The sequence below is a fragment of the Lissotriton helveticus genome, chromosome 2_1 (genome assembly GCF_964261635.1).
Source record: "Lissotriton helveticus chromosome 2_1, aLisHel1.1, whole genome shotgun sequence".
Taxonomy (NCBI): domain Eukaryota; kingdom Metazoa; phylum Chordata; class Amphibia; order Caudata; family Salamandridae; genus Lissotriton; species Lissotriton helveticus.
In genome coordinates this window covers 1,206,596,824-1,206,620,611 of record NC_136059.1, presented here as the reverse complement: position 1 = coordinate 1,206,620,611, position 23,788 = coordinate 1,206,596,824, and the positions used below count along the sequence as shown (strand labels likewise).

Below are 23,788 nucleotides of genomic sequence, written 5' to 3'. Positions count from 1 at the left end.
CCACTGCCTTCTAGGCGAGAGGGAGATTGAGAGCGTGAGAAATTGTACCAACCTACTTGACATATAGGATCTTATTAACTTTCCATGAGGCGGCGGGCAGGTTGGTGAGGAATCTGCAGTTAGAGTATCCACCAGAATGATTGTTACCGTAGGTTTGTAACTTTTTCTTCTGGTTGATACTTCTGCCTGCAGATTTCTGACCTGTAGAACAGATTTCACAGCAATGCACAGCTCAGGAGAGTGGTTGGTGGATGATATAAACCGAGAACTCCTGCAATACAGATCTGTCCTTATTCACCTCCATATCAAGGCAGTAATGCTTTTCAAAGGTGTGCAAGTAGCCCACGTTGCCACCTTATAGATTTCAGCAATCATGACTCCCCTGAGCTAGTGCAAAAGTGTTGGACCTACCCTATTGGAATGGGCTCTAATCCCTTCAGCAAGCTCCACATGTCTAAGGACTAACAAGTCTTCATGCATAGGATGATCCAGCAGGACACGGTCCTTTTCTTGACCGCTTTTCTGGCTCAACTATAGCCCACGAAGAGCTGATCATCTAACCAGAATTCATTGGTGCAGTCAGGGTAGTAATTAACCACCCACCTAAGATCCAACCAAGGCAACCATTCCTATTCCTTCATTGGATGGGCAGGGTTTAAGGTCAGAAGGGTAATGGATTGAGCAAGGCGGAAGGGAGTGACTACCTTAGGGAGGTTCGCAACACTTTTCTGGAAAGAAGGTATTGAACGGAGGACCACAGTTAAGTTCCTGCAACTTCCTAACTGATCTAGCAGATCTGATGGCAAACAAACATACTGTTTGAGGCTCAAAATGCGAAGGGTATAACTATGCAAGGGCTCAAACTGAGTCCCCAATAAGAACATGAGAATGAAATGAAAGTCCCATTGAGGAACCACAAATGGAGTGGGAGGAAAAAGGTTAGTCAGGCCCTTAAGAAAAAGCATTATAACAGGGGACTTGAACAGGGATGGCTGATCCGGAAGACCGAGGAAGGCAGACAAGGCAGTTAAATAGCCCTTCACAGTTCCAACGGTACATGCCCTCTGAGCAAGGGACAGCACAAGGGAAAAGTTGGCCTGCAAGGGATCCACACCATTGTCCTGACACCATACAACAAAGTTACTCCATCTGCAGGAGTAGGACGAATTAGTGGAGCGGGAATATGCTAAATAAATTACGTCTACCACCTCCAGTGGCAGCTGAAAAAAGCTCAGCTGTCCCCGCTTGATCTCCAAACATGTAGGTGGCGGCCTCAGTTAGGGGTGCAGACTCATTACCCCCAAACTGGGAGAAAAGATCTAGCCTGAATGGGAGGCGGTGCAGGGAACACGTGGAGAATCAACGGAGGACTGTATACCACACACTTCTCGGACAAAATGGGCCGATGGAAGGGCTTAGGCCTGGACTAGTCAAATTTTCCTCAGAACCAGAGGAATCAAGGGAATCGGGGGAAATTTGTAATTCAGCTGAAAGTCCCACCTCAAGTGAAACGTGTCCCCCAAGGCTCTCGGTTCAATGGATGCTGGAGGGTGCAGACCTACTGGCACTGAGCCTTTTCCCAGGAGGCAAATAAGTTCACCTAAGGAGTGCCCCACTGGAAGAAGATTACTGGACTACCTCCGGTAGAAGACGCCACTCCTGATCAGCAAGATAACTATCTACTGATGTTGTCTCTGATATTCAGAGACCCTGCCACGTGATTGGCTGTATGCCAGATCCCTAGGGCCACTCCTGATCAGCAAGATAACTATCTACTGATGTCGTCTCTGATATTCAGAGACCCTGCCAGGTGATTGGCTGTATGCCAGTTCCCTAGGCAGTGTGCCCAACACCACTGTCTCAACACTTCCCCTTTCAGCAAAGAAGCTGAGATTCTACTCCCCTTGCTTGTCTCATACTACATCGCAGTAGTTTTTCCATCAAGATCTAGATGGACCAACCTACGATGGAGGAAAGGAAAGTCTTGAGCGCCAGCTAAATCATTCAAAGTTCAACAGGTTATTAAGAAAAACCTGCTCTTCTGAAGACCAGAGGCCTCTAATCTTCATATCCTCCGGATGAGCGCGCCACCCCGGGGTGGAAGCATCTGTCATTACCATAGCCACAGCAGACGTGGTGTGAAGGGCAGCCAGTGCATTAGGTTCATCTCAGTCTCCCATCAATCTCCTTCCACCACAGTGCTGGGGGGAGAACATGAATGAGTCCGACAGGTCTCCCCACACTGGAACCACTATCTGCAGAGGCACCACTGCAGAGCGCTCATGTGCCAAGGTGCATGCGCAAATAGGAGAATGCAGGAACCCAGCAGACCTAGGATTGGGAGGGAGGTAAAATTTGGGCTCTTTGATCGAAAAGCCCAGGTCGAATAGTAGAAACGTCAAATACTGCTGAAAATGCAACACCATATCTGGTGAGCTGGCTTTAATGAGCTAGTCGTCCAGGTATGGGAAAAAATAGTACACCCAACCTTCGAAGATGGCTGCATTCACTTCCATCACCTTTGTGAAGACTCAAGGTGCTGATGTCAAACCAAAGGGCAGTACTGCAAATTAGTAGTGCATAGAACCCACCACAAACCGCAAATACTTCAGATGGGAGTGGAGGATAAGAATGTGGAAATAAGCATTTTGCAAGTCTAGTGACACCATCCAGTTTCCAAACTCCAATGCCAGAAAAAGTTGAGCTAGAGTCAGCATCTTGAAGTTCTCCTTTTTGAGAAAGAAATTCAGGCTCCTAATGTCTAGAATGGGATGTAGGCCACCATCCTTCTTGGGAACCAGGAAATAATGTGTAGCAAATTTGGCCTATTTTCTTGTCTGGCCTATTTCCTTGTCTGGTTTTTGGGCGAGCTGCCACCTCTTGCTGCTAAATGGTCAAATGATCGGGAGGTGGGGGAAGGAGGAGGAGATGGGCTGGAGGGCAGAACCTCCTATGATCTGAAGGATCCACTGGTCCAAAGTATTGGCCTTCCATGCTAAAAGAAAATGGGGGAATCTGCCTCCTATGGGCTTGGTGTGAGGTTGGATAAACAAACTAAGCCTACTTTCCTGGAGGTGTAGGGAGGAGGAAGAGGGTTGTAATGGGGATACAAGGCCATGTCATTTGGCACGGCTCCCTGTATGGTCGAATGAGGGGATAATGGTGCTGCTGGAATGCCTCGTACTGCCTGGGACAAAAGGTGGAACCTCTGCAGAAGCCAAGAAAGCAACATAAGGTCCGGAAGTATTTAGATAGTGGCAGAAGTTGAAGGCCCAGCGATTGTGCAGTGGCGATCAAAGTCTTCAATCGCTCAAGCACCGACTCCACTATATCACCGAATAGGCGTACTTTATCAAAGGTAAGGTCCATCAGATTGGTTTCGACGTCTTCAGTGAATTTGGACATCCGAAGAGAAATGTGGAGATAGATAGAAATGGAGGTCCTCATGGTATGGGCAAGGGAGTAGAGCTGTGTACAGTCCAGATTTAATTATATGGCTGGAAGCAATCTGACTATCTGCAATGACATCCTGAAAGGTTCCTTCATGTTTGCGGGATGTGGGGCAGCATCATTTGAGTCATGTCCCATAAAGCATGGGTACAAAAAGCGAGAAGGCAGTTGGCCAATAACGATTTCAGGGCCATACTCCCTGCTGAGAAGCCTTTCTTGCTCCCTGCTTCCAGTCTTTTAGACTCCCTATCTGAAGGTACAGTAAATAATGCACCACTCAATTGTGTGCTGGAGAAAGAAGCTTGAATACCCAGGCTCTCTGGAGATGGGCGTGTGGAGAGGAAAAGTGAGTTGCTGCCTGGTACCGAACTGTACCGCTACGCCACAAGTCTATCCACCGCTGGCATTGATGATGGCTTTTCCCAAGCTGCCACGACAGATGCCATCAAAGCCTCTTTGAAGTGCAGCTAAGGCTCTGATGTGGCTGATGATGACAAGAGAATCTCAGTAAGAACATTGATCTTGGTCTCTGCTGAACGGAAATCCAAAGATCTCCACGGCCTGTAGCACTCTTTTTTGAAGGCAGACCACTGCAGGTGTTGGTGGCAGAGTTGCGATTTCCATGACCAGTTCCAGTGAGGTATCCTGGCCACTTGCAGAGGAGAGGCCTCGAATTTCCAGAAGGGGGTCCTGGCCTAGGTCGACGTGGTTGTCACGACAAGTCTGATTATAGTATTACTTCAGGCAAAATTCCAATAAACAAGGATTCATGATGATATTTGTTTATAAAAAGTGTTGTCACTCTTTCTGTGAGGATGAGCATTGAAGGGACTGACAGCCAACACAGGTTTCACCCCTTTACATGGCCATCCGGCCTGGGGCATCCTCAGGGCTGTACATATAAACACAGTGATCAACAAAGAAGTGTGTTTCCACATTTATAGAGAAAGGCAAAAAAAGAAACAGAAGTAGATCCAAAGTTAGAATCAAAGAAAGAAAAGAAGAGAGAAGCAACATCAATAACAAAGAAAGAAATTGTGATACAAGACATTATAGAAAACGTGAAAAAACAACAACAGAAATGAAAGAGCTAAAGAAAAAGATGAGGAATGCAAATTGAAAAGGCAAGAAGCACACATTAATGGTTAAGCCATATTAATGTTTATGTATTTAGCGATTTATATGATTACAATATACACAGTTATGCATCAACAATATATGAGGTGACACCGAAAATCGAAACCAGGGTGCGGAAAGGTAGGCATTTCCATTGACATTTCAAGGAAAAGCATTAATAAGTACATTATGAAGGCATAGTAGCATAGGTGGCTAAGGCATAATAGCAAAGGTAGGGATAGAAAGTAGCAGCAGGAAACAGTAGCAGAATTTAAACAATCGGAAAAATAAGAGCGCAATAAAGACGGGCCATGTGCATGAGGTTGAATTTCAAGAATTAGGACATGACATGAAGATTATTGGTGACCGGAAAGGTGAGGAGAAAGAGAATGCATGGAAGACAAATGACGTGAATGCCATCCGTATGCAAAAAATAAATAAATAAACACATACAAGTTAAGTGACATCAATAAGATCAGGTAATCTAAATTTACACATGTATACAAGAAGGTGTAACCCAAAAAACGGTAACGTTATATTTACATGTGTCGGTGATAAATCATGTTCGAGGGTCCAAACCGGATTCAAGTATATATAAAGAAGATGAGACTCATTAGACAGGGGAAAGCCGCGTCATTTCGCAATACTGTTCCGTAAATGGTGGCCCTACTTGGGTCATTGTTAAGCATGGTGCCACCCTGTTCCCTTAGTATGCAGAATACTTAATCTAATATGTAGGGGTTATGAGCGGGGGGATAGGGAGCTGCGTGGGTGGAGAGCGCTATTGTGAAGCCTTGTGGCTGCTGCATAATAAAGAAGGTTTATTAAGGTTGGAAGGAGTAACCATACCACTGTGCGTGCGCGCCTCACTGGGGAAAGTGTCCAATCTTACCGTAAACTATTCTTTGGATGACTTCGGTCGTCGGTATAATTAGGAAGTCCTGGACCATCTAAAGGCATAACCGTAGTTATTGGAAGCATATCTAGAGCAGGATATTATAGAGAGGTTCAGGAGGGGCACAAGTCCTAGAGACGCTTACCTATTTCATTACAGGCGTAATGCCGGTCCGGTCTGTCTGGATCAGGTGTTGTGGCTCAACCCCACGTAGGCTTGTACGGCATTTTTATGTGTGGGGAAGGGCCTAGTGCTTCCGGGTGGTGGAGTCAGGGGACTGCCTCGAGTACCACAGTGAGCGCCATTTTGTAATGGTCAGAATGAGGGTTTAACTCTGGTGTAGCGGATGGGAAGGTATGGAAAAGACGGATCAAAGAGGTTCCACTTATGGAGAGGTAATTGGCAACAGCCAGCCAATATCCCCGTTTAAGAGTGGGTGACGGGGTGAGAAGCTCATTATGTGAAACATATGCAAGTGGTCATACGGGTGTGTTAGCGGTTGCTTGCTAGCTTATGGAACATGCAGAATAAACCTGTTGAGGTGTGTCGATTTAGAGGCGGAGGGTGGAGGTGCATATGGGTAGGGGCGGGTAGGTATGCCCTGTATTGTGTGGAGTGTGTGTAGGACTATCTACAGCTGCTATCTAGATTGCGAGAGATGAACATGGACGTGGGTGGAGGCTCGTCATATAAATCAATAGATCTGGTATCTGGGTTGAATCACATGTTCTGCGTGGCAGCGAGAAATGGAAGAGCCTGGGGTGGAGGAAGACATGCCATATAAAAAGGGGACTAATATGTGGTTGGCAAGCAGAGACAGCAAAGAGTATGACCCTGCTATGTGTGGAGAAAAGGAGAAGAACATGTAGGTTATTATATACGGTTTATCTTCTCCTGGGGCCATACATCAATGATACAAGCCCTTATTAAGGGGCAAAAATTAGCCTTTGTATTAATCTTCTCCCAGCCATACATGCATTTCTGCATCTTTGTTTAGTCCCAGAGTCACAGTCTTGAACTTGAGAATAAGTCCGCTTTCACGTCATCGGAGTTTCAGTTCACGAACTGGGTCGACATATGGCAGAAAATTTACAGGGTCCGAGTCTGTGCCAGAGATTTAATGAAGGTGTATCATGTATGCCTCCTCCCCTGCAAGCCTGTGCCTCCCCAAGGAACGGATCAACGAATGTATGTCGGTCTGCGGCACAGTGGCCCCGTATCTGGAGGTGGGGGTAGAGGAGGCAGTAGTGTCCATGGAGTCCGCTGCATTGCCAAGAAGTGAAGAACCAGATCAAAGCAGGAAGCATCCACGTCAGATCTGATGTCGTGGCACTGACCGGCGTCAGTAGGAAAAGCAAGAACGGCAGAAGCCAGGGTGGAGTTGATGAGACCGAAGGGCCTCTATATGGCATTAACGCTTTGGGAAAGGCGCTGTACATGGTGCTGAGAAACGCTAATTCATGGAGTTGTGGCATCTGAGACACCGGCATGAGGGCTCAGGACATTGTTGAGATCTATCCAGAGTTGATCCAAATAGAGGAGCATAAGTCTGTGGAGGATCCTCAATGGGCATCTCAACCAACTCCAGTTCCAAGGATGAAGGACCTGTGGGAGTCAGGCAGCGCCTAGAAGATTTCTCACTTGAGTGCGTTTTTGACATTTTATGTGATCTCTGTTTTGTGGACGAAAAAGATTTAGAACATCAACAGCGTAGTGCACACTTTGGACGCCGGCTGTCATCTTTGCCGTGGCCATGAAGAGCTTGGTTTCCTGCTCCTTGATGGCCTTGGGGCTATGCGGAGTCATGAGGAGCAGGCCTTGGAATCATGGTGAGACCATAGACACCACAAACGGACTGAGTAGGGGGGGGCATTGATGGGCATCTGTCCCTCAAAATCTGCAGTGTTTTAAACATGACGTTTATGAGGTGACAGGGTACTGCATTTAGGAACATTTGTGAGAAGAATTTCCTCAGAGACAGAAGCTCTGGATCCATGCTGAAGGCGCTGATAAAAAGTAACTGCGATACAAAAGGGGATGATGGACGGAGCGTTTGAACAAATCAAACACTCACCCCCAGTCAACTGATCTATTTCCGGTCCATGGAAGACATGGCTTGGCAGTTCGGGCTGGACTGTTCCCATGAGGCACAGGGTCAGACTGATTTGCATATAGCCATGTCTGAAATGGGGTGGCTGAGTGGGCTAAAGAATGGTGATGGATTAAACCCAGATCAGTTGACTGGGGGTGAGTGTTTGATTTGCTCAAACGCTCCGTCCATCATCCCCTTTTGTATCGATAAAAAGTAACTGACATCAATGCGTCTGGCGAGTGCCTTATCGCCCTGAAGGCGTCGCCGGACACCACTCCGACGTAGACTGAGTCCAGGGCACTCTACCGGTGACATTGTTGCTTGTAGGTTCAAGTCAGAACAACAGGCATAAATTAGTAGTAATTTGGTGAGTTTGGCAAATGGGGAATACTTCATCGGGTTGAGCTTCAAGTGGGTATTTGGCATTCAGTTCTGGATTAGTTGAAGGCAGGATTTGAGTCCCTGAATTTCAAAGTTTATAGAGATTGCAATGAATAGTTGAGGGTCATCTGGATATTGACAAATCTTCATGCTGTCACGAAGCAAGGATCAGAATGGTCGCACAGAGGTTGAACATGATGAGCGAGGGAAAAGAAGCTATAGCCTTTTTTTTAATAAACTTTTGTGTCAATTACTTTTGTGTTTTTAAGGTTTTTTCTCATCTTCCAGTAGACATAAGAGTATTTGGCAACCCTGTATAGATACAGAGAGAAGAGAGGACCAACTGGGTGACGATCGTTCCTTGGAGTAAGTGTGACATCAGGACGACGTCCCACTCTCTCCCTGAATACTGGATTGGATATGTGAAACTCAGGAAGTTCCTAGTGTGTTACTATAACGATTCAGTTAAGTATACACTAAAAATCTCAATGATGAAATATTTTTGGAGTTACGAAAACAGGATCTATATCCTGAGGAATGCCACAGACCCCTAAGGGGCTACAGAATCTGGCAAGAAACCTGTCGATATAAAGCAGAGAGGGTGACAGGGGCGCTAATTTCCCAAGTCTACCTGTAATATGCATTTTTAATCCAATCAGGAAGGATCCAGGAATAAAGTAATATAAAGGGTAGCCTCCTAGATAGTTCCAATTAAATCACTGCCTCTGCACAAATGAATCCCTAGTCTTTTTTTTCTTAAATGTTTTTTTTTAGCTTAACCCAGTTTGTTGGCCTGCAGCAGGGCGTCGAAGCAGGCCACTAACTAGTAGGTGAGGGCAATATTTAAAACCCTGTGGGTTTTCCCGAAACGCAGATTGTGATAAACTAATCCAACTCAGAAGCTTTATCTTCTTTATGTACGTTTAAAGATTTTTTAATTGTCATGAATTTTGTCTGTCTCATAGATTGTACTCCTTATGTTTTATTCTTTATGCTGCTTTTAAGGGTGCATTAATCCGAAATAAACATAATTCAACCAACTGATTACTTACTTTGTTGTCTTTCTTTCCAGCAGTTATTTCTGATGTTGGTGACATAATCGTCTTCTACGTCCTTTTCCAATTTTTGCAATGCCATTCCACTGTACTCATTTTGAAAGTCTTTGTTCACATAATAATTAACTCCCAGGTTCTCAGTTTGTCTCTTAATATTGTGTCCAGAACCACTGTAGAAAGGAGAAAAATAGAAGTCAGCGTTCACCAACAGCTTCAGTAGGGTCACGAACACAAATATACTAAAGCAATATACGATACACTAAAGCTACTTCAGAAGCGCTTAGTATTGCCTCTCTCCTCCTCGCATTGTGCTGATGACCCGTGACAGAAGCCCAATGCAACATCAAGCAGAAATATTAAGAAGAGCCTATTTCTTAAAATCATCTTCAAGTAGGAAGTATTTTCCAGGTTATGTGATTTCCGATGGCATTTGAAAACCTACCTTTTGGCAAAAGCATTTCTTCAGATTTTTTTTTTTTTTAGCTGTATTGTTTCCCTTGCCATCTTAAGCAATAGTTGCACCCAACAAATTACCAAAATAAATAAATAGTTGAGTCTCACTAGCACTTTGGAGTGTTTGTCTAATGCTGTTAAATGGAAGAGCAAGAAATGGCTTACACCTAACAAATCTACGGCTTCAAGTTTGCGCCCTGAAAAAAATGTGGGGCTGCCCAACCATTCCTTTTGTGGGTGATTATTTCGGGCAGATATAATCGAGGATTTCAATCCGAATTTGGAAGACCGCTTTGTCATTCTGATTTATTTTTGGTCCGATTACACCAATATTTTATTACCAGAAAACCATCAAAGCCAAGACTGTCTGACTAAAAACAAGTTTACTATTTGCTATACAATTAAAGATTTTTGTTTATTTTCCTCACTAAACTCTGTCTTCGCACCCGTTGGCGTGAACTCCAAAACCAGACACGAGCATGCACACAAAAACATACAACAACATAACCAGGCCAAAGGTACCGCGAATTGTTCCAACGCCATACATAAATGTACTCCCCACTCGAGGTGAAATCACAAAAACAACTACACATTCGTTTGTATTTGTGTAAAGTGGAATGACAACAATTAAACTATTTTTACTCAGATTTCCACTTGGACACCTCTTCCAGCCATGTAAAACATTCAGCTAGTGATCTGTTTTCCTGAGATGATGAATCCGTGTTTTAAGTCACGTTTACTCTTCCCTGCCATACTGTAGTGGTCCCGTTGAAAACGATACTTTCGAGTGCCATTATCAAGAGTTGCTACAGGAGCTTGGCACCACTTGCCAAGGAAAAAAATCGATTATGAAAGGGCCCTCTTATCATTCAGTGGCCCGAAAATATGAACCATATTTTACATTTTGTTTTATAGTCAATGCAATGGTACCATCATTCTTTCGGTGCAAGTTTATGCGTTTGCACTAACAGTAACAATAGGTTGAGAAGGGTGCAGAGCAGTAATATTTGCTTTATTTCTGACCACTTCGGCCATCTTCACTTAGATATCAGACGTTCAAGTACGATTTGCAGCCCTGCATCCCCTTATGTGCTCTTTATCCTACGTGTAAGTTTATTAAACATCACACACCATTACGTGTGTAAAACAGTGTGGATGCTGATGACGTTAAGCCTATGGACTTTTCATTTAATTGAATAGTCATTGGGTTTACGGACTTAAAAACCCCACAAAAAAACAGTCATTACTATGACAGAACTTCCAGTTGCCTTACTTTATTTTATTTTCTGCTGATTCAGCATATACCACTTCTGGTCTTCCAGTCCTTCTACACTGCTGATAACGTGTTTAAACAGGATAATAATGACTTAAGAGACAAATCTATCTTCTTATCACATTACATTCAGCACTAGCGAGTAAAGACTTATGAACAGTGTTTACCCATTAAACTATACAATCTTCAATTATTGCAACAGAGTCAAACCTTAGAAACAGCAGCAAGCACTTTAGCCTTACAGAATAGAGTCTCCCCAACTTCTGCCCATCCCACCTCCCCTCAGTGTTACGCATTGTACTTTACTTACTGCTTAGGATATAAGCTGTACGGTGGGTTGGAGACCATTAACTGGCTCAACAAGGAGACGAGAATCAGAACAACTATCGGCATAAGTTGGATGAACATCGAGAAGCCTCCCTGTGCATGAAAAGAGAATGGACAATTATTAACACTGCACTTCTTGAGAAACCACATGTCAAACCATATGACAACATAATCCTTCCATTTTCATTGAGCAAAGGAACTCTCGATTTACTGAGCAAAATCAGCAGTGATCTTTGAAGGAAAGCAGATGGTGGCATTGGCTAAAAAATTTCCCCTTGTTAGCTTATAATTAACTGAAATTGGTATGGTTTATTTATGGGCAATTCTGATAGGACGAAGGTGAGGATTTCGCGGTATTTCCTTTACTTCTGGAGTAACAGCAAATAAAATAATACACTTTCAAAAGCTGCACTATTCAGAAGACTGGACTAGGAAACTACAAAAATCTTGTGACCCAGAGCACCAGTCTTTAATCAGCACCCTCTATTAGCCCTTGCAGGAGAATATACTCTGACTTTTGATGGTCGAGCATTCGAGACCTCTTGTATGCACTTTAGTATATACTTATTATATACTTATATGTGTATGTACTTTGTGCGCTCTGGAGATCAGCCCTAAGACTTGTCTGCTTCCGCTTAGGGACTTTTTCTGTTCAACTACCTCCATTTAACTGTCTTGATAGAAAACGACCAGCAGAGGTCAGAACAACACCAGAATTGTTTCGGCTGAGGGACTTTCTTTTTTTAATTTCTCTGGCTTTTTTTTATTTCTCTATTTAACTTTCTTGATAGAAAACTACCTGCCAAGGTCAGTAAAATACCAGAATCACTTTAGCATTCTCTAGATTCCAGTCAATAGAAATTGCTTTTCACAAGCACCCATAGACCATATTATTTTTTTCAAATCTTGTATTTTCAGTGAGATGACCACCTAAGGCCCTGATTTTCTATTAAAAACAGAGCTTTGGACTATAACATTTCCCGCTGAAAGGCAATATTTCTCTACATGTGTTCCCATACCATGTGTATCACGCAGTTTGGTGCTTAGTTTCCCTCCATGTTAAAGAGCAGTGAATGTTTCAGCACCCAGGCTAATGTACTGCATAGCTAAATACATATAAGGTCCCAAAGGCGAGACCGATTGCATTGTACATGCTCGTTTCTTAATGCCGGATTTTGCAGATAATTAGGCTGAGGAAAGGAAGAGGCACTGCTGTGTTTGTGGGTCCAAGACGTTATGGTTTGGGGTCTGAAGGCGTCTTGGGGAGCACATGAGAGTTTGACCATCTTCCTAATGGGGATGAGCTACAAAGGATTTGAAGAATTCAAGAAAATGAGTTATGCGGGATGCTAGGAGAAAGAATGCTTGCTAGAGGAAGACAGGTTTAAGATGAGTGGCATATGCTTTACATGAAAATGATTATAGTAGAGAAAAAGGAGCAAAGTTTGTAGTGTGAAAGCTACGGTGTGACTGAGGTGGTGGGAGAAAGTTCTATTTATGTGCAGGATAGGTGTAGAGACTGACTGGAAGGCACTATTTGAGGTTTTTGCAGTCAAAGTGAGAAAGCTAATTAAATAAAAAATCTGCTGGACATAATTATTCAGTTGCTAACAGTACGGCTTAAAATGGGCACAACAAATAAATGTATATGGTATAGTCTTATGTGTAACGTATTAACTGTGTCTGATGACATTGTTAGATTCCATGATGATATGCAAAGGTTCCAGGTTGGAACCTCGGGGGAAGACTTAGTGAAATGTTTGTGACTTATTGCCAATAAAGCTTTCACTGGTACAACCTTATGGATATCGGCATTTTCATCACTTCATATTTGGCGACGATCGATTCGAGGAGATCTCACCGAGTTGTACTTTCATGGTAACTGTGTCGCCTTTATTTATTAATTAACGCTTGGTCGCGTAGTTCAAGTGGCAGTTTATTGGCTCAAGCGCCTGTTCTCAGGCGCTGCTGATTTTATTGAGCGTGTTCCTAGTCGAGCGCACTGCATTCCAGGCCCACGCATCACAGCATCACTGCAACTCGCATGCTGAGGGCCTCTCCTCTTTATTCAAGGTCTCATACTCCGTCTCTGCGGATGCAGTTTTATTTAGTGGGTTAAGATGGTCAAGGGAGCTTCCTGGTATTTGGAAGAACTCAAGTTCCCTACTTGAGATCGGGTTGCCTGCAGCGCCAACTACTGGGGCATTCTATATCGTGTAGACGACGCCACCTACTGGTGTATTCTATATTGTGCCGACGGCAATTAGCATGGTAAATCTTGAAAACTTTGTTTAACTTGGCATACCTAACGCAATATGCATGCTATAACAGCAAAGACGTATTTTCCTTTTACAAAGCTGTGACAAGCTCTTAGAAATGGGGTCTCCTTTGGTAGTGGTAGGCACACTGTCCAAGTAGGGCCCACCGTTCTAGTCAGGGAAAGTCAGATACACACCCTAAATTAACCTGTGCTCACCCTTTAGTAGTTTGGCAGTAACAGACAAAACACCACATAATGGCTCCACACCAGTTAAGACAAATAAGGAATGTTTATCTGATTAAAACAAAAACCAAAATGACAAAAATCAAATAAGTAGAACTCGAGATATGGATGTTTAAACATTAAATGTAAAAAATAGTGCTTAGAAGTCGCTAGTGGTCAAAAGGTTACTTGGCGTCATGAGAAACTGGTAAAAATCTAAAGTTCTGGCCGACCGCAATAGCGGGCAGTCAGGCTACAGGACCCAAATAGGTCCTGCTGAAGGAATACCTTGGATGGAGTTTTTGTCAACGTCGTTGTTGAGCTGTGCAGAGGGTGTCCCGCGTCGTTGTCAAGCTCCACTGAACTGCTTTGTCTCATGTACAGTGTGTATGGGTATGTGTGAATAAAAAGGGGCGAGATGTGTGGTACAGTCTTATATGTTTATTAGCTGTGTCTGATGACCTTGTTGGGTTGCATGATGACATGTTAAGGTTCCAGGTTGGAACCTCGGGGAGAGGCTGAAGGGGTTAGGACCCGGAGGTGTGTTCTGGAATCAGTGCTTGTACTATTACTTATGTGACTTACTAACTATAAAACGTTTATTGGGACAACCTTTTGAATATCTGCATTTTAATCAGTTTAAGTACATATTTGTTTGTAGAACAGAAAAACGTGAAGCAATTTCCAAATGCTGGTCTTGCTTATCTTTTTTTTGTAGATAACAAGATGCAACTTATCAAAGCTAAAACTCTGCGACCAGGTTGACAGTAATGAAAGGTTTCCATAGTTTATGATGAATTTTCCTCCTCCATGTTAAGAGCAAGAAAAAAGTATGTGCAAAACAAATTTATGCTGTGCATTTTTTAAAGTCTATATTGTGCTTTTGGTTTGAAATTACATTACTAATGAATATTTGCATATTAACAAGCATATATCTGGACGGATATTAAAATACCACAATATTTTTCTTAATAACATTGTCCAAATCATAATAAAAGGGCTTGAGCTTTTTGCAGGAGTTTTTTTTTGCTTGCTTACTTCATTTTCACAGACCTCTGCTGGTCTGCCAAACACTTTTTAATTTGGAGATATTTTTGCTACAAGCATTTCATTTGTGCATTTATTTGTACGTTGACTCTTCTGGTTTGAAGCGCTTACTTGACATTTTGCACTGTTTTCTTTTACTTAAAAGCAAACTTATTTGACAAGTGCAGAGCTCCTTCTATGAGCACGCTGACATTTTCTCATGTGGGGCACCTGTTACTTGTTAACTGGATAACGCTTTGTTCCTTTTGACAATTAATGTGCCAATAGCATCAAACTGATTTTTTTGCAATATATTAATTTTTACTGCCTGCTGTGCAGCTGTAACTTTAACTATATTCCCTGAATAAATCGAATGATAAATAGACGAGAGAAGCCGTTTGATAAACAAATTTTTGCATGTTTTTTGAAAGCACGTTGTTTTCCACCGGTCCTGTTGATCGACCTTCATTAATATGATAAATGTCAACACACCAAACACGTAAATGTAAAATGTTTTCGCAGGGTTTTCTTTCTTTGTAATAGAAGCTCTAAACATTTTTACTTTTTTTTTTAAGGTCCACAGAGGATCAAATTGCACTTAGAAAGTGTTTTGGAACAGGGGACGCCACCTCGTAAGATGCACTGTCCCATGATTTGTAGTGTGTGCAAAGTTCAGGTTTGTAGTCCCAGCATCACAGAATCACCCACAGCCAAGCAGAAAAGTCGAAAACAAAGCAGTTGACGCGGCTTTAAAATCTCAGCAAGTTTGAGCAAAACCAATGAGTGAGGTCAGACAGGCAGGAACTTTGCTCATTATACAAAAGTAATGTATTACATACAGAAAAAAGTTCCTCTAAGCATCCAAATGAGCATGTGATTTTAAAACAAAATGCTTAGAGAACATAAGACATCTGAATGCATAAGCTTGAAAACAGAAGCATGGTAAATGCATCAATTACATGAGGACACAATTAGGTTCCCAACTTACACTAAGACGCAAGTGTGTGACTTTAACAACCCATTTACCCACTTTACAAAGATAAAATGTATTTTCAACCTTTCTATTGGTGATATGAAAGGCAATGGACTTAGCCTAGGTTTCTGACTGGGCTAACATTGGCAGCCATTTTCTGAACACTCACGAGAAAAAAACAATTTGAATCAGGCTTGAAGTTGCAGTTAGTGAGTTGGAGTTCACCTATATGAACACGCAACTGCTTTCAAGGCATTGCATAGGCTAGATTTTGTGTTCTGATCATAATCGTCGCTTACAGACGGTTACTTACTGAAGAAGACTGCTGTTTGAAGGTGGCATGACACCTATTTAATTTCTGATTGAGCTTGGTGGATCCTAGACCTAGATTGACAGCACATCAGCTACCCCTGGGAGTGGATGCTGGCAAACCGATCATACATCCTCTAAACATGGTTTGTCGCCCGGAGTATCAATTTGGCACTCTGAGGTGTTTGGGCCACTAAAACACCTACAATGCGTCTATGAATAGTAGCTAACACTGAACCTATATTCATGTTCTTCAGAAGGTGAAGATAATCTGTTGTATTTAGATCACAGCCAAAAAACCTTAATACATCAGATGTTTGACACTATTAACACAAATCCTTGCCCAAGTCACAGAAGGCAAACAAGGCGAGATGTGATTATAGGTTCTCAAAGTGCTATGTTTGAGGAGTTCCCTTTTTGATAGCGACCCAAATGTGCCCTAATGTCACACACAGGACCCGGACATTACAAAAAATTTAGCATGTGGGGCCCTCTTGTTAATTAGTGGGTACTTTTGCAGGGAAGTGAGGAAAGAAGATCCATAAAAAAATAAAAAATCTCAAAAGCCTACTCGGATAACATTTCGTTGAATAGTGGGATGACAGTGAGATCATTAAAAAAAGTGTCAAAGACATTATTACACCTGCATCCAAAAGATCAACATGTTTCAGCCCTCCACTTGCCCTATAAGGGGTCCTGGGCTTTAATCAGGACCGGGATCGTTAAGTTATTTCCCTGATTACAACTATACATCACCAGCATACATACATTCATTACCAGGACTGTTTGTGCCAGAGGGAAATATGTAGATCTTGCAAGGTTCATGAGGTCCTGTGACACAGAAATACATAAAAATATTTTTTTCTAAAGAAACAATTTTCTATTTTTAATATTTTTAGGTATTTATATGTCACTGGTCCTCATGAATCTTTGTGAATATTTTTTTGAGAGAGAAACTCAAACATGATACAGAGTCAGCCGTCCTGGAGGATGGAGATAATGAAACCAAGCAATACCGCTTCGTTAACCGAGGCTGAATAGTCTCATGAGTAAAGAGAAAATAAGCTTTGACAGAATTTCCTCACTTACATCTCCCCTTTCCTCTTCTCTCTCGTGTCCGCTGTGATGATGGTGCTGATGGTTGTGACTGTGTCGGTTGCGCCCATTTGAAAAGGAATGTACAGTACCTGCGAGATCAAATAAATCCTATTAAAAACAATTTCACATGTGATCCACAGAATATGAATACCTGCATACAAATCAAAAGCCTCTGTGAAGATCCAAATACTAATGGCACGAGTATCTAAAACATGCGGAACATTAGACTCAATAATGGCAAGTGACACAGGTTAGTTTTGGTTAGTTGGATCAACCCAAGAAAGGTAATTGATTTATATTATTAGTAAATATTCCTGCAGAGGTTCTGATTTTCGTTTACTGTCAGACTCGATTTGTAGAAAAGTTACACAACAAAACACTGCTTCATACCGAATTCATGCTTACCACAAACACACTTGTTATTAATTTGCATCAATAATTCAATACCTCCGATTAATTCAATACTCCAGCTTGTGTTCTAAAATAAGGATGGGATACGGATTTTGTACCTTGTCCTATTAACTTTAGCTTCTGAAAAGCCAGCCAGGATTAAGACAATAGTTGGGCCTTCTCGCTTTAGAACCACAGAAGGTGCACAAGGGGCCGAGCTCCTGCCTTACTTCCCTCATTACCAGATCAGCGACATACCAAAAGAAATTACAGCATGAATTGAATATGACAGGCTTTACTTGAAGGCTCATGGTGTACTCAAAGGTTCAGTGCTCTCTCCGACACTGTTCAACATATACATACAACCCATCACCACTATACTAAAAAACGTGAAGATTCCCTTCCACCTATACGCTGATGACACCCAGATCTATCTAGAAACCACCTCCCCAGACGACATTTCAAGACTAAATAACACTATTAAAGAAATTGAACAATGGCTGCCCAAAAACCACCTCAAACTCAATTGCAGAATGGCTCAAGGATATGAATGCTCTAAGCAACACTCCCACCATGGCTAACTCAGTAAAATCTCTGGGAATCACCCTTGACCCAAAACTGGAAATGACCCAACACATCAAAAACTCCGCAAAGACGGTCTTCCTTAACCTGAAACGTCTCCACAAAATTAAACCATTCATCCCTACCAAAGACCTCAAACAAGCTACACAAGCACTGGTGCTATCCAGACTAGACTATGGTAATGTAACCCTAACCGGCACTGGTAAATCCCACCTAGCCCCCCTCAAAACAACCCTCAACGCGGCAGCCAGAATGGTCAACAGAATCAGGAAATAGGACCACATCTCACTAGCCCTAAGAGAACTAAAATGGCTCCGTGTGGAACAGCGGGCCAACTTCAAAACTGCCTTCCTCACGCACAAAGCCCTACACACAGGAAAACCGGACTACCTGGCCGCCAAACTAAAGAGGGATGGCCAAACAAGGAACCTCAGGAGCTCCAACTCCCTGCTTTTCATCCCCATGAAAGCACGCAAACGAAAAAAAACGCGGCCAGATCATTCGCCGGAAACACGCCCAAAATCTGGAACTCCATCCCAGGATATATCAGGACCACCCCGTCCATCACTAAATAAAAAAAAAACTCCTAAACGCCCTCCTCCTCAACCGCTACCTCCCAAATGGATAGCTGCCACCTCCACACCAACCCTGATCCAGTTGATCTTTGACTGCATTGTACTGATCCACTAAAGTTCGCCACCTGACAAATCGGTCCAGAAGGCGAGGCTGCTGCTAAACTCTTGCACTACCTCAAGAATGCATTCAATGAAGCGACCTCAGGACCCGTCTACTACCTCATGAATCCACAGCACTTGTTGAATCCAGAATCTCTATGTTTAAGACTCCTCTACTATTGTAATTCTTAATCTCACTGTTGTAAAGCGCTCCGATACCCTCGGATCAGGTCAGCGCTATATAAAACTCCTAAAAGAAATAAATAAATAAATAAATAAATAAATAAATGGTGAGGCAGATTGCATCAAACAAGGTGGAAAAGACACAGCCCACCCAAAACAACCATAATCTTACCCAAAACAACCATACAAGAGTGTGACGATGATGAATCAAGAATAGATTAAAATCTGGTTCACCACATGACAAGAAGTTTGATGGATCCGATGATTTTAGAAGTGCTGAACTTTTTTTTCTTTAATGCCAAACTGACAAAGAACAGAAACTGGCGAGTACTCTTCCACAGGCTAGACTAGCATTCTTTGAAAGCAAAGTGCATTATTTTACGTTTCATTTAAAATGGGCAAATGAAACAAATTCCAAAAAAGACAGTATATTTTAAGGTTTTTATTTACCATTTTCAATAAAACAAATTTCCCATGAAATGTGCAACAGTTGAAAGACAAGAATTACCGAATTATAAAATAAATGAATGTTAAAATAAACAAAACCAAAGAATACAAATGTGGGAATAAACATATCCCTAAAATATTCCAAAATGTTTATAAGAACTCTATCCATAGATTGGCGGCACCAGCTTTCTAATATTCTGATAGTTCAATAAATATTAAGTCAACTTTGGCTGCAAGTCGTACTTTTGGACCAAGATGGGGTTTATTTCTGATGTACGAGTTGAACTGAGCTGAGAAAGAATTCTTCATTGATCTCTTAACATGCTAACTAGTTTTAAGGTTCAATCCCAGCTGATTAATGCTGTATCTGATGGATCAAGTCTTGAGACTTATTTGCTTTGATTTGATCCTTAAGGAGCTACTACTGATAAGGGAAAGGGTCATATTAGCTCTATAAAAAAACTCAAATAAATACTGGAAAGTGGTGGTTAGTTGGCCTTGGATCGTTCTCTTGTGAACAGTTCTACATTTAGGTTTTGTTTCACAGCTTATTGTTAAAGTGTTTGGCCTCAATAATAACTGGCTCACTTACCATTGCAAAATCAACCCCAACTTGTTACGTCGTTTGATTTACACTGCTACGTAGAGAACATATTTTCTTCTTCTGGATTATAATACATATACACAGGTCTGGCCCACTCGTTAGGTCATGATTTCCACCATGGGCTCTACATCTACTTTCTCTTGTGAGTAGCGTTCGGGGTGGCCCAGGGTGCCTGGCCCCTTGCTTTGGTACACTCAAACACAATCAATAAAAATTTAGTATGTGTTCTTGCCACTAATAATGGAGCAACAGCTTACAAGAAAATAAGCTAGGTCCGCAAAGGAGCTAGACTCAGAACCTCTAAACACATCTACACACAACAATTTTGACCCGCAATCAGCAAAAAATGAGTCAAATGGAGTTAAAAAATTAAACTCTACAAAGCGAGAAAAGCCCTGTTAAGGGTCTGTGAATAGCAGCCTTAAAGCCTCCGATCACCAAGTTAACTTTACGATCAGTCCCAACGCTAAAGACTTGGGCACAACTCTTAATACTATTGATTCTCTAGCTTAAATTTGGATATTTTTTTCAATTCTATAGTCATCAATTTAGCCGAGTCCACTGATGTCTTGGGGAGAGGTGTGGCGCCGCGGCCAGGGCGACTGACGCTGGAATCTGGGGACCACGGTTCGATCCCCGGCTCCGGCGGCAGGTTAGCCCAGCACCATGTGACTCTGGGCAATAGCTCGCTTAATCTTCCCGACGGCCCCCAGCGCCTAGAGACCCTTACGGGTGATTGTGCGCTTTACAAATGTGGACTTTACTTTTTATGTCTTCATCAGACTTGAAGCACAATGAAGAGTTAAAATCCGCAAAAGGCCTTGTTACACTGGTTGTTGCCTCATTGCCTAGCGAGAAGCCTAAGCAAAAAGAGTATCCTAGCCTTTCACTTTCCGGAAATATTAAGGCATCTTTATTAACTATCATTACTATGCATTCAACAAAGCTTGATATTAATCTTATTACAAGAAATCTTTCAACATATTTTCCAATTATCTTTACAACATGCTGACCTACACATCCTAATGACCCAAGCGTTAAGGACAGCCTAATGACTCAAACATCAAGGAATGCTAATGCTACTCAATTTTTTTAATTCTATTTTATCAAATGATTATGAAGTTCATAGGGCAGTTGCCATAGTTGAGTCAGGTCAAATAAAGTATGTGGCTACTGAATATGAACCTCAACATCTTTATGGTTCCACTCTATACCTAATGATATTGATTGTTTACACAGTAATCACATTAATTTTGTTCCTGGTAATTAGACTTAACACACGAACAGCGGGATGCCTCTAAGTAGCTACCGAAGGGGGTAATCCGACCCTTAAGGAGAAAAATCTAGTGCTTTCAGAAACAAAGCTCTTGCATGGCATAAAACCCCATCACTTGGGCAGTCTTGTGGTCCATAAACTAGGTTGCTATTTTTTCCAAAGGCAAGAAACCAAAAATTTCTTATGAGGGTGGGAGACCTCCAAATCAGAACGGTTAACAAATTTAGTGAATTCATTTTTTTCTAAACCAAATTCAGTTCCCAGATGCAGAGTCCATGTCCACCCTTGCTCATGTAGTCTGTATGGGGTCATCTGAAGTTACTGAGGTTAATACAGACTCTGCCACCCTTCCCAAGCTGAATGCTGCTCTAATTGGGAGTAGTAGGATCCATATACGATCATGGAAGGGACGTGGTTTGACAACACAAGATGTCAGCCGCCTTTAGGTGACTCTTCGAACCCACCTGCAAAATATTCGCTGATCCTGTAATTGGGGTGACATCACTGCTTCGACCCCATGAATGGACCCGGAGCCTTTTCTGCGTGATCTTTGGCCATGATCTTGCTGCTCCTTGGGCAAGCCTTACTGCCCGGCCAACCTGTGAGGTGTACGCAGCCCGTTTCTCTGGGCCTGGGCACCGGAAAGGAGCAGGGACGCTCCTGGCTTGCCCTGCACTGCGGGTATCACCAGCACACCAGCCCTTAGTTACTGTTCTCCATAAAACTAACAGCCCTCTCTGGGAACTGGTTTTCCTGTCGGATCCTGTACCCATCATGGGCCCACGAATAGTGTGTGGCCTGCTAGTCGGGCCTGGATACTGCTCAGTGGGTGTGTGGCAGCCATACCACTCTGCATTACCAGGACTTTGCTGCTAAGTCTGCAGGACTGCTCAAAGCCTGAAAAACTTCCAGAGGCCTACACTTCTCTGGGACCCCCATGGGGAGGAGATGAAAGGGGGAGCTTTTGTTGTGGGATCCACTTTCTGCAGAAGAGGGTGGAGGGCCACACTCGTCGATCCGTTGTCAGCCTGCCAAAGGGCTCAGAGGGCCCTGACCCTACCATCTTTATCCAAAACTGTCTGTTAAAATGTGTGGTCCCGAGGGTCTTTCCTTTCTCTATGTGGTAGAACGGGCCTATAGGGTTCTAGCCTGTCGAACTCCACCGGGTGGCCAAACTAGGCAGATAGCTGGCAAGCTTCAAATTATCATGACAAACAGCTGATCCTGTGAAAGGCACAATAATTAAGCCACCCCACCCATGCAGGGGTCCAGATCCTGATTTTCCCAGACTTCACAATTGCACTACAGCATAGCCGTGCCTCATTCATGGAGGTCAAACGGAAATTCCAGGACATGGGTGTTACATATCGGTGTTCCCAGCCGAGCTGAAAATAATCTCCAACCAAACTATAGACTTTTTCACTACAAGGAGGTGGTATGCGACTCGGCTGAACAGCAGGACTCTGGCCCCAAATCCTTGGGCAGCCCGCAGTGGCATCCTCGGAGAACACTGCGCCCTGGAAGACGAAGGCAAGGTACCCGGACCTTAAAAAACAGCACCTCCAGGTGCTCACTCCAAGCCAAGTGTGCCTTGAGAGGCTTTCAGATCTATTCTTGGCCTCCAAGCTCAAAAAGGTCAGCCAACGAGGCCTCATCCATTAACTGACTCAATTTGATCAGGCAAAGACTCCCAATAGTCTCTGCTCAGTACAGCGTCTGCTACTCTACCTGTCATCACAACAACTTCCAGGCCAGAGGTAAACTTTGTACTATATACTAGACACTTATGCCAATTAGGAGTATGGCAAATCAAACGATATCTAAAGGAAGTGCATACGCATTTTACTTCTGGGGTGCAGGGGTACAATGCTCAGAATTCTAAAGCCAGCATAAATACAAGGTACAACAAAAGGCAAAAAATCTGGGGCGACCAGACACAAAAGGCGGGTGTAGTATGTGTTTGAGCAAAGGAACACCTTGATAGCCATGCAAATGTCTGATACTTGAGTATTCATGTACACTGCAGGTCACTGCATAGGTGTAGTAATGGGATAGCAGGGAGTGGTGCACGTAAAATTAAGTTGGTATTGATATCATCTGATGTCACAGCAATGAGAAACATGTTTTTGTGAGCTGGTGGATCTTGGCTCACTTCAAGACAAAGCTTGGTGCAAGTTTGGTGAAGGGCTGAATAAAGAGAGTTATAAGTGCTCTGTGGATATCTTAATATTTGGACAGAAGAGTATGCCAGGTCAGGATTGTGATACATTTACTGAGCTCTTAAGATGTCCTTGCATAGATTCCTGAGAGTGTCTCAGTATTGGGCTATGCCTACCTGTAGCAGGTCTGAACAGCTGTATTGTGCTAATTCTCCTAGTGGACGGATAGCTGTAAATGTTGCAGGTCAGAATAGATGAGCATTCTAAAAGTTCTGAGAAAGTCTCAATACAGAGATATCATTGCATTGTGCAATCTAAACTAGATGGGCACTGTGAACCTGTTTAAGTTATAAACTGATAAGTATTTCTATAATCCAACAATGGAAGTACAGTAAACCTTTTTAAATGGCAATAGTTACACCTTTTAGAAGGCATTTTACAATACAATAATATGATTTCTACAATTACCCACGTTGAATTTTATGGTTTTGTACCATAATGCTACAAATGTTGATTACTTTTAGAATGTTGAACCATGGCACC

General features: G+C 42.7%; 1 protein-coding gene across 1 annotated transcript in view; it reads right to left on the bottom strand.

Annotated features, from left to right (window-relative positions):
* The window catches only part of DNAJB14 (DnaJ heat shock protein family (Hsp40) member B14), a 262,057-nt gene that overhangs the window by 6,590 nt on the left and 231,679 nt on the right, over positions 1 to 23,788 (bottom strand). Inside the window, exons 5-7 of the mRNA XM_078676085.1 lie at positions 16,922 to 17,019; positions 11,026 to 11,135; positions 8,987 to 9,159 (exon numbers count right to left, since the gene is read on the bottom strand). Of these exons, the coding sequence (XP_078532211.1) occupies positions 8,987 to 9,159; positions 11,026 to 11,135; positions 16,922 to 17,019 (381 nt within the window). The remainder of the gene's footprint in view (positions 1 to 8,986; positions 9,160 to 11,025; positions 11,136 to 16,921; positions 17,020 to 23,788) is intronic.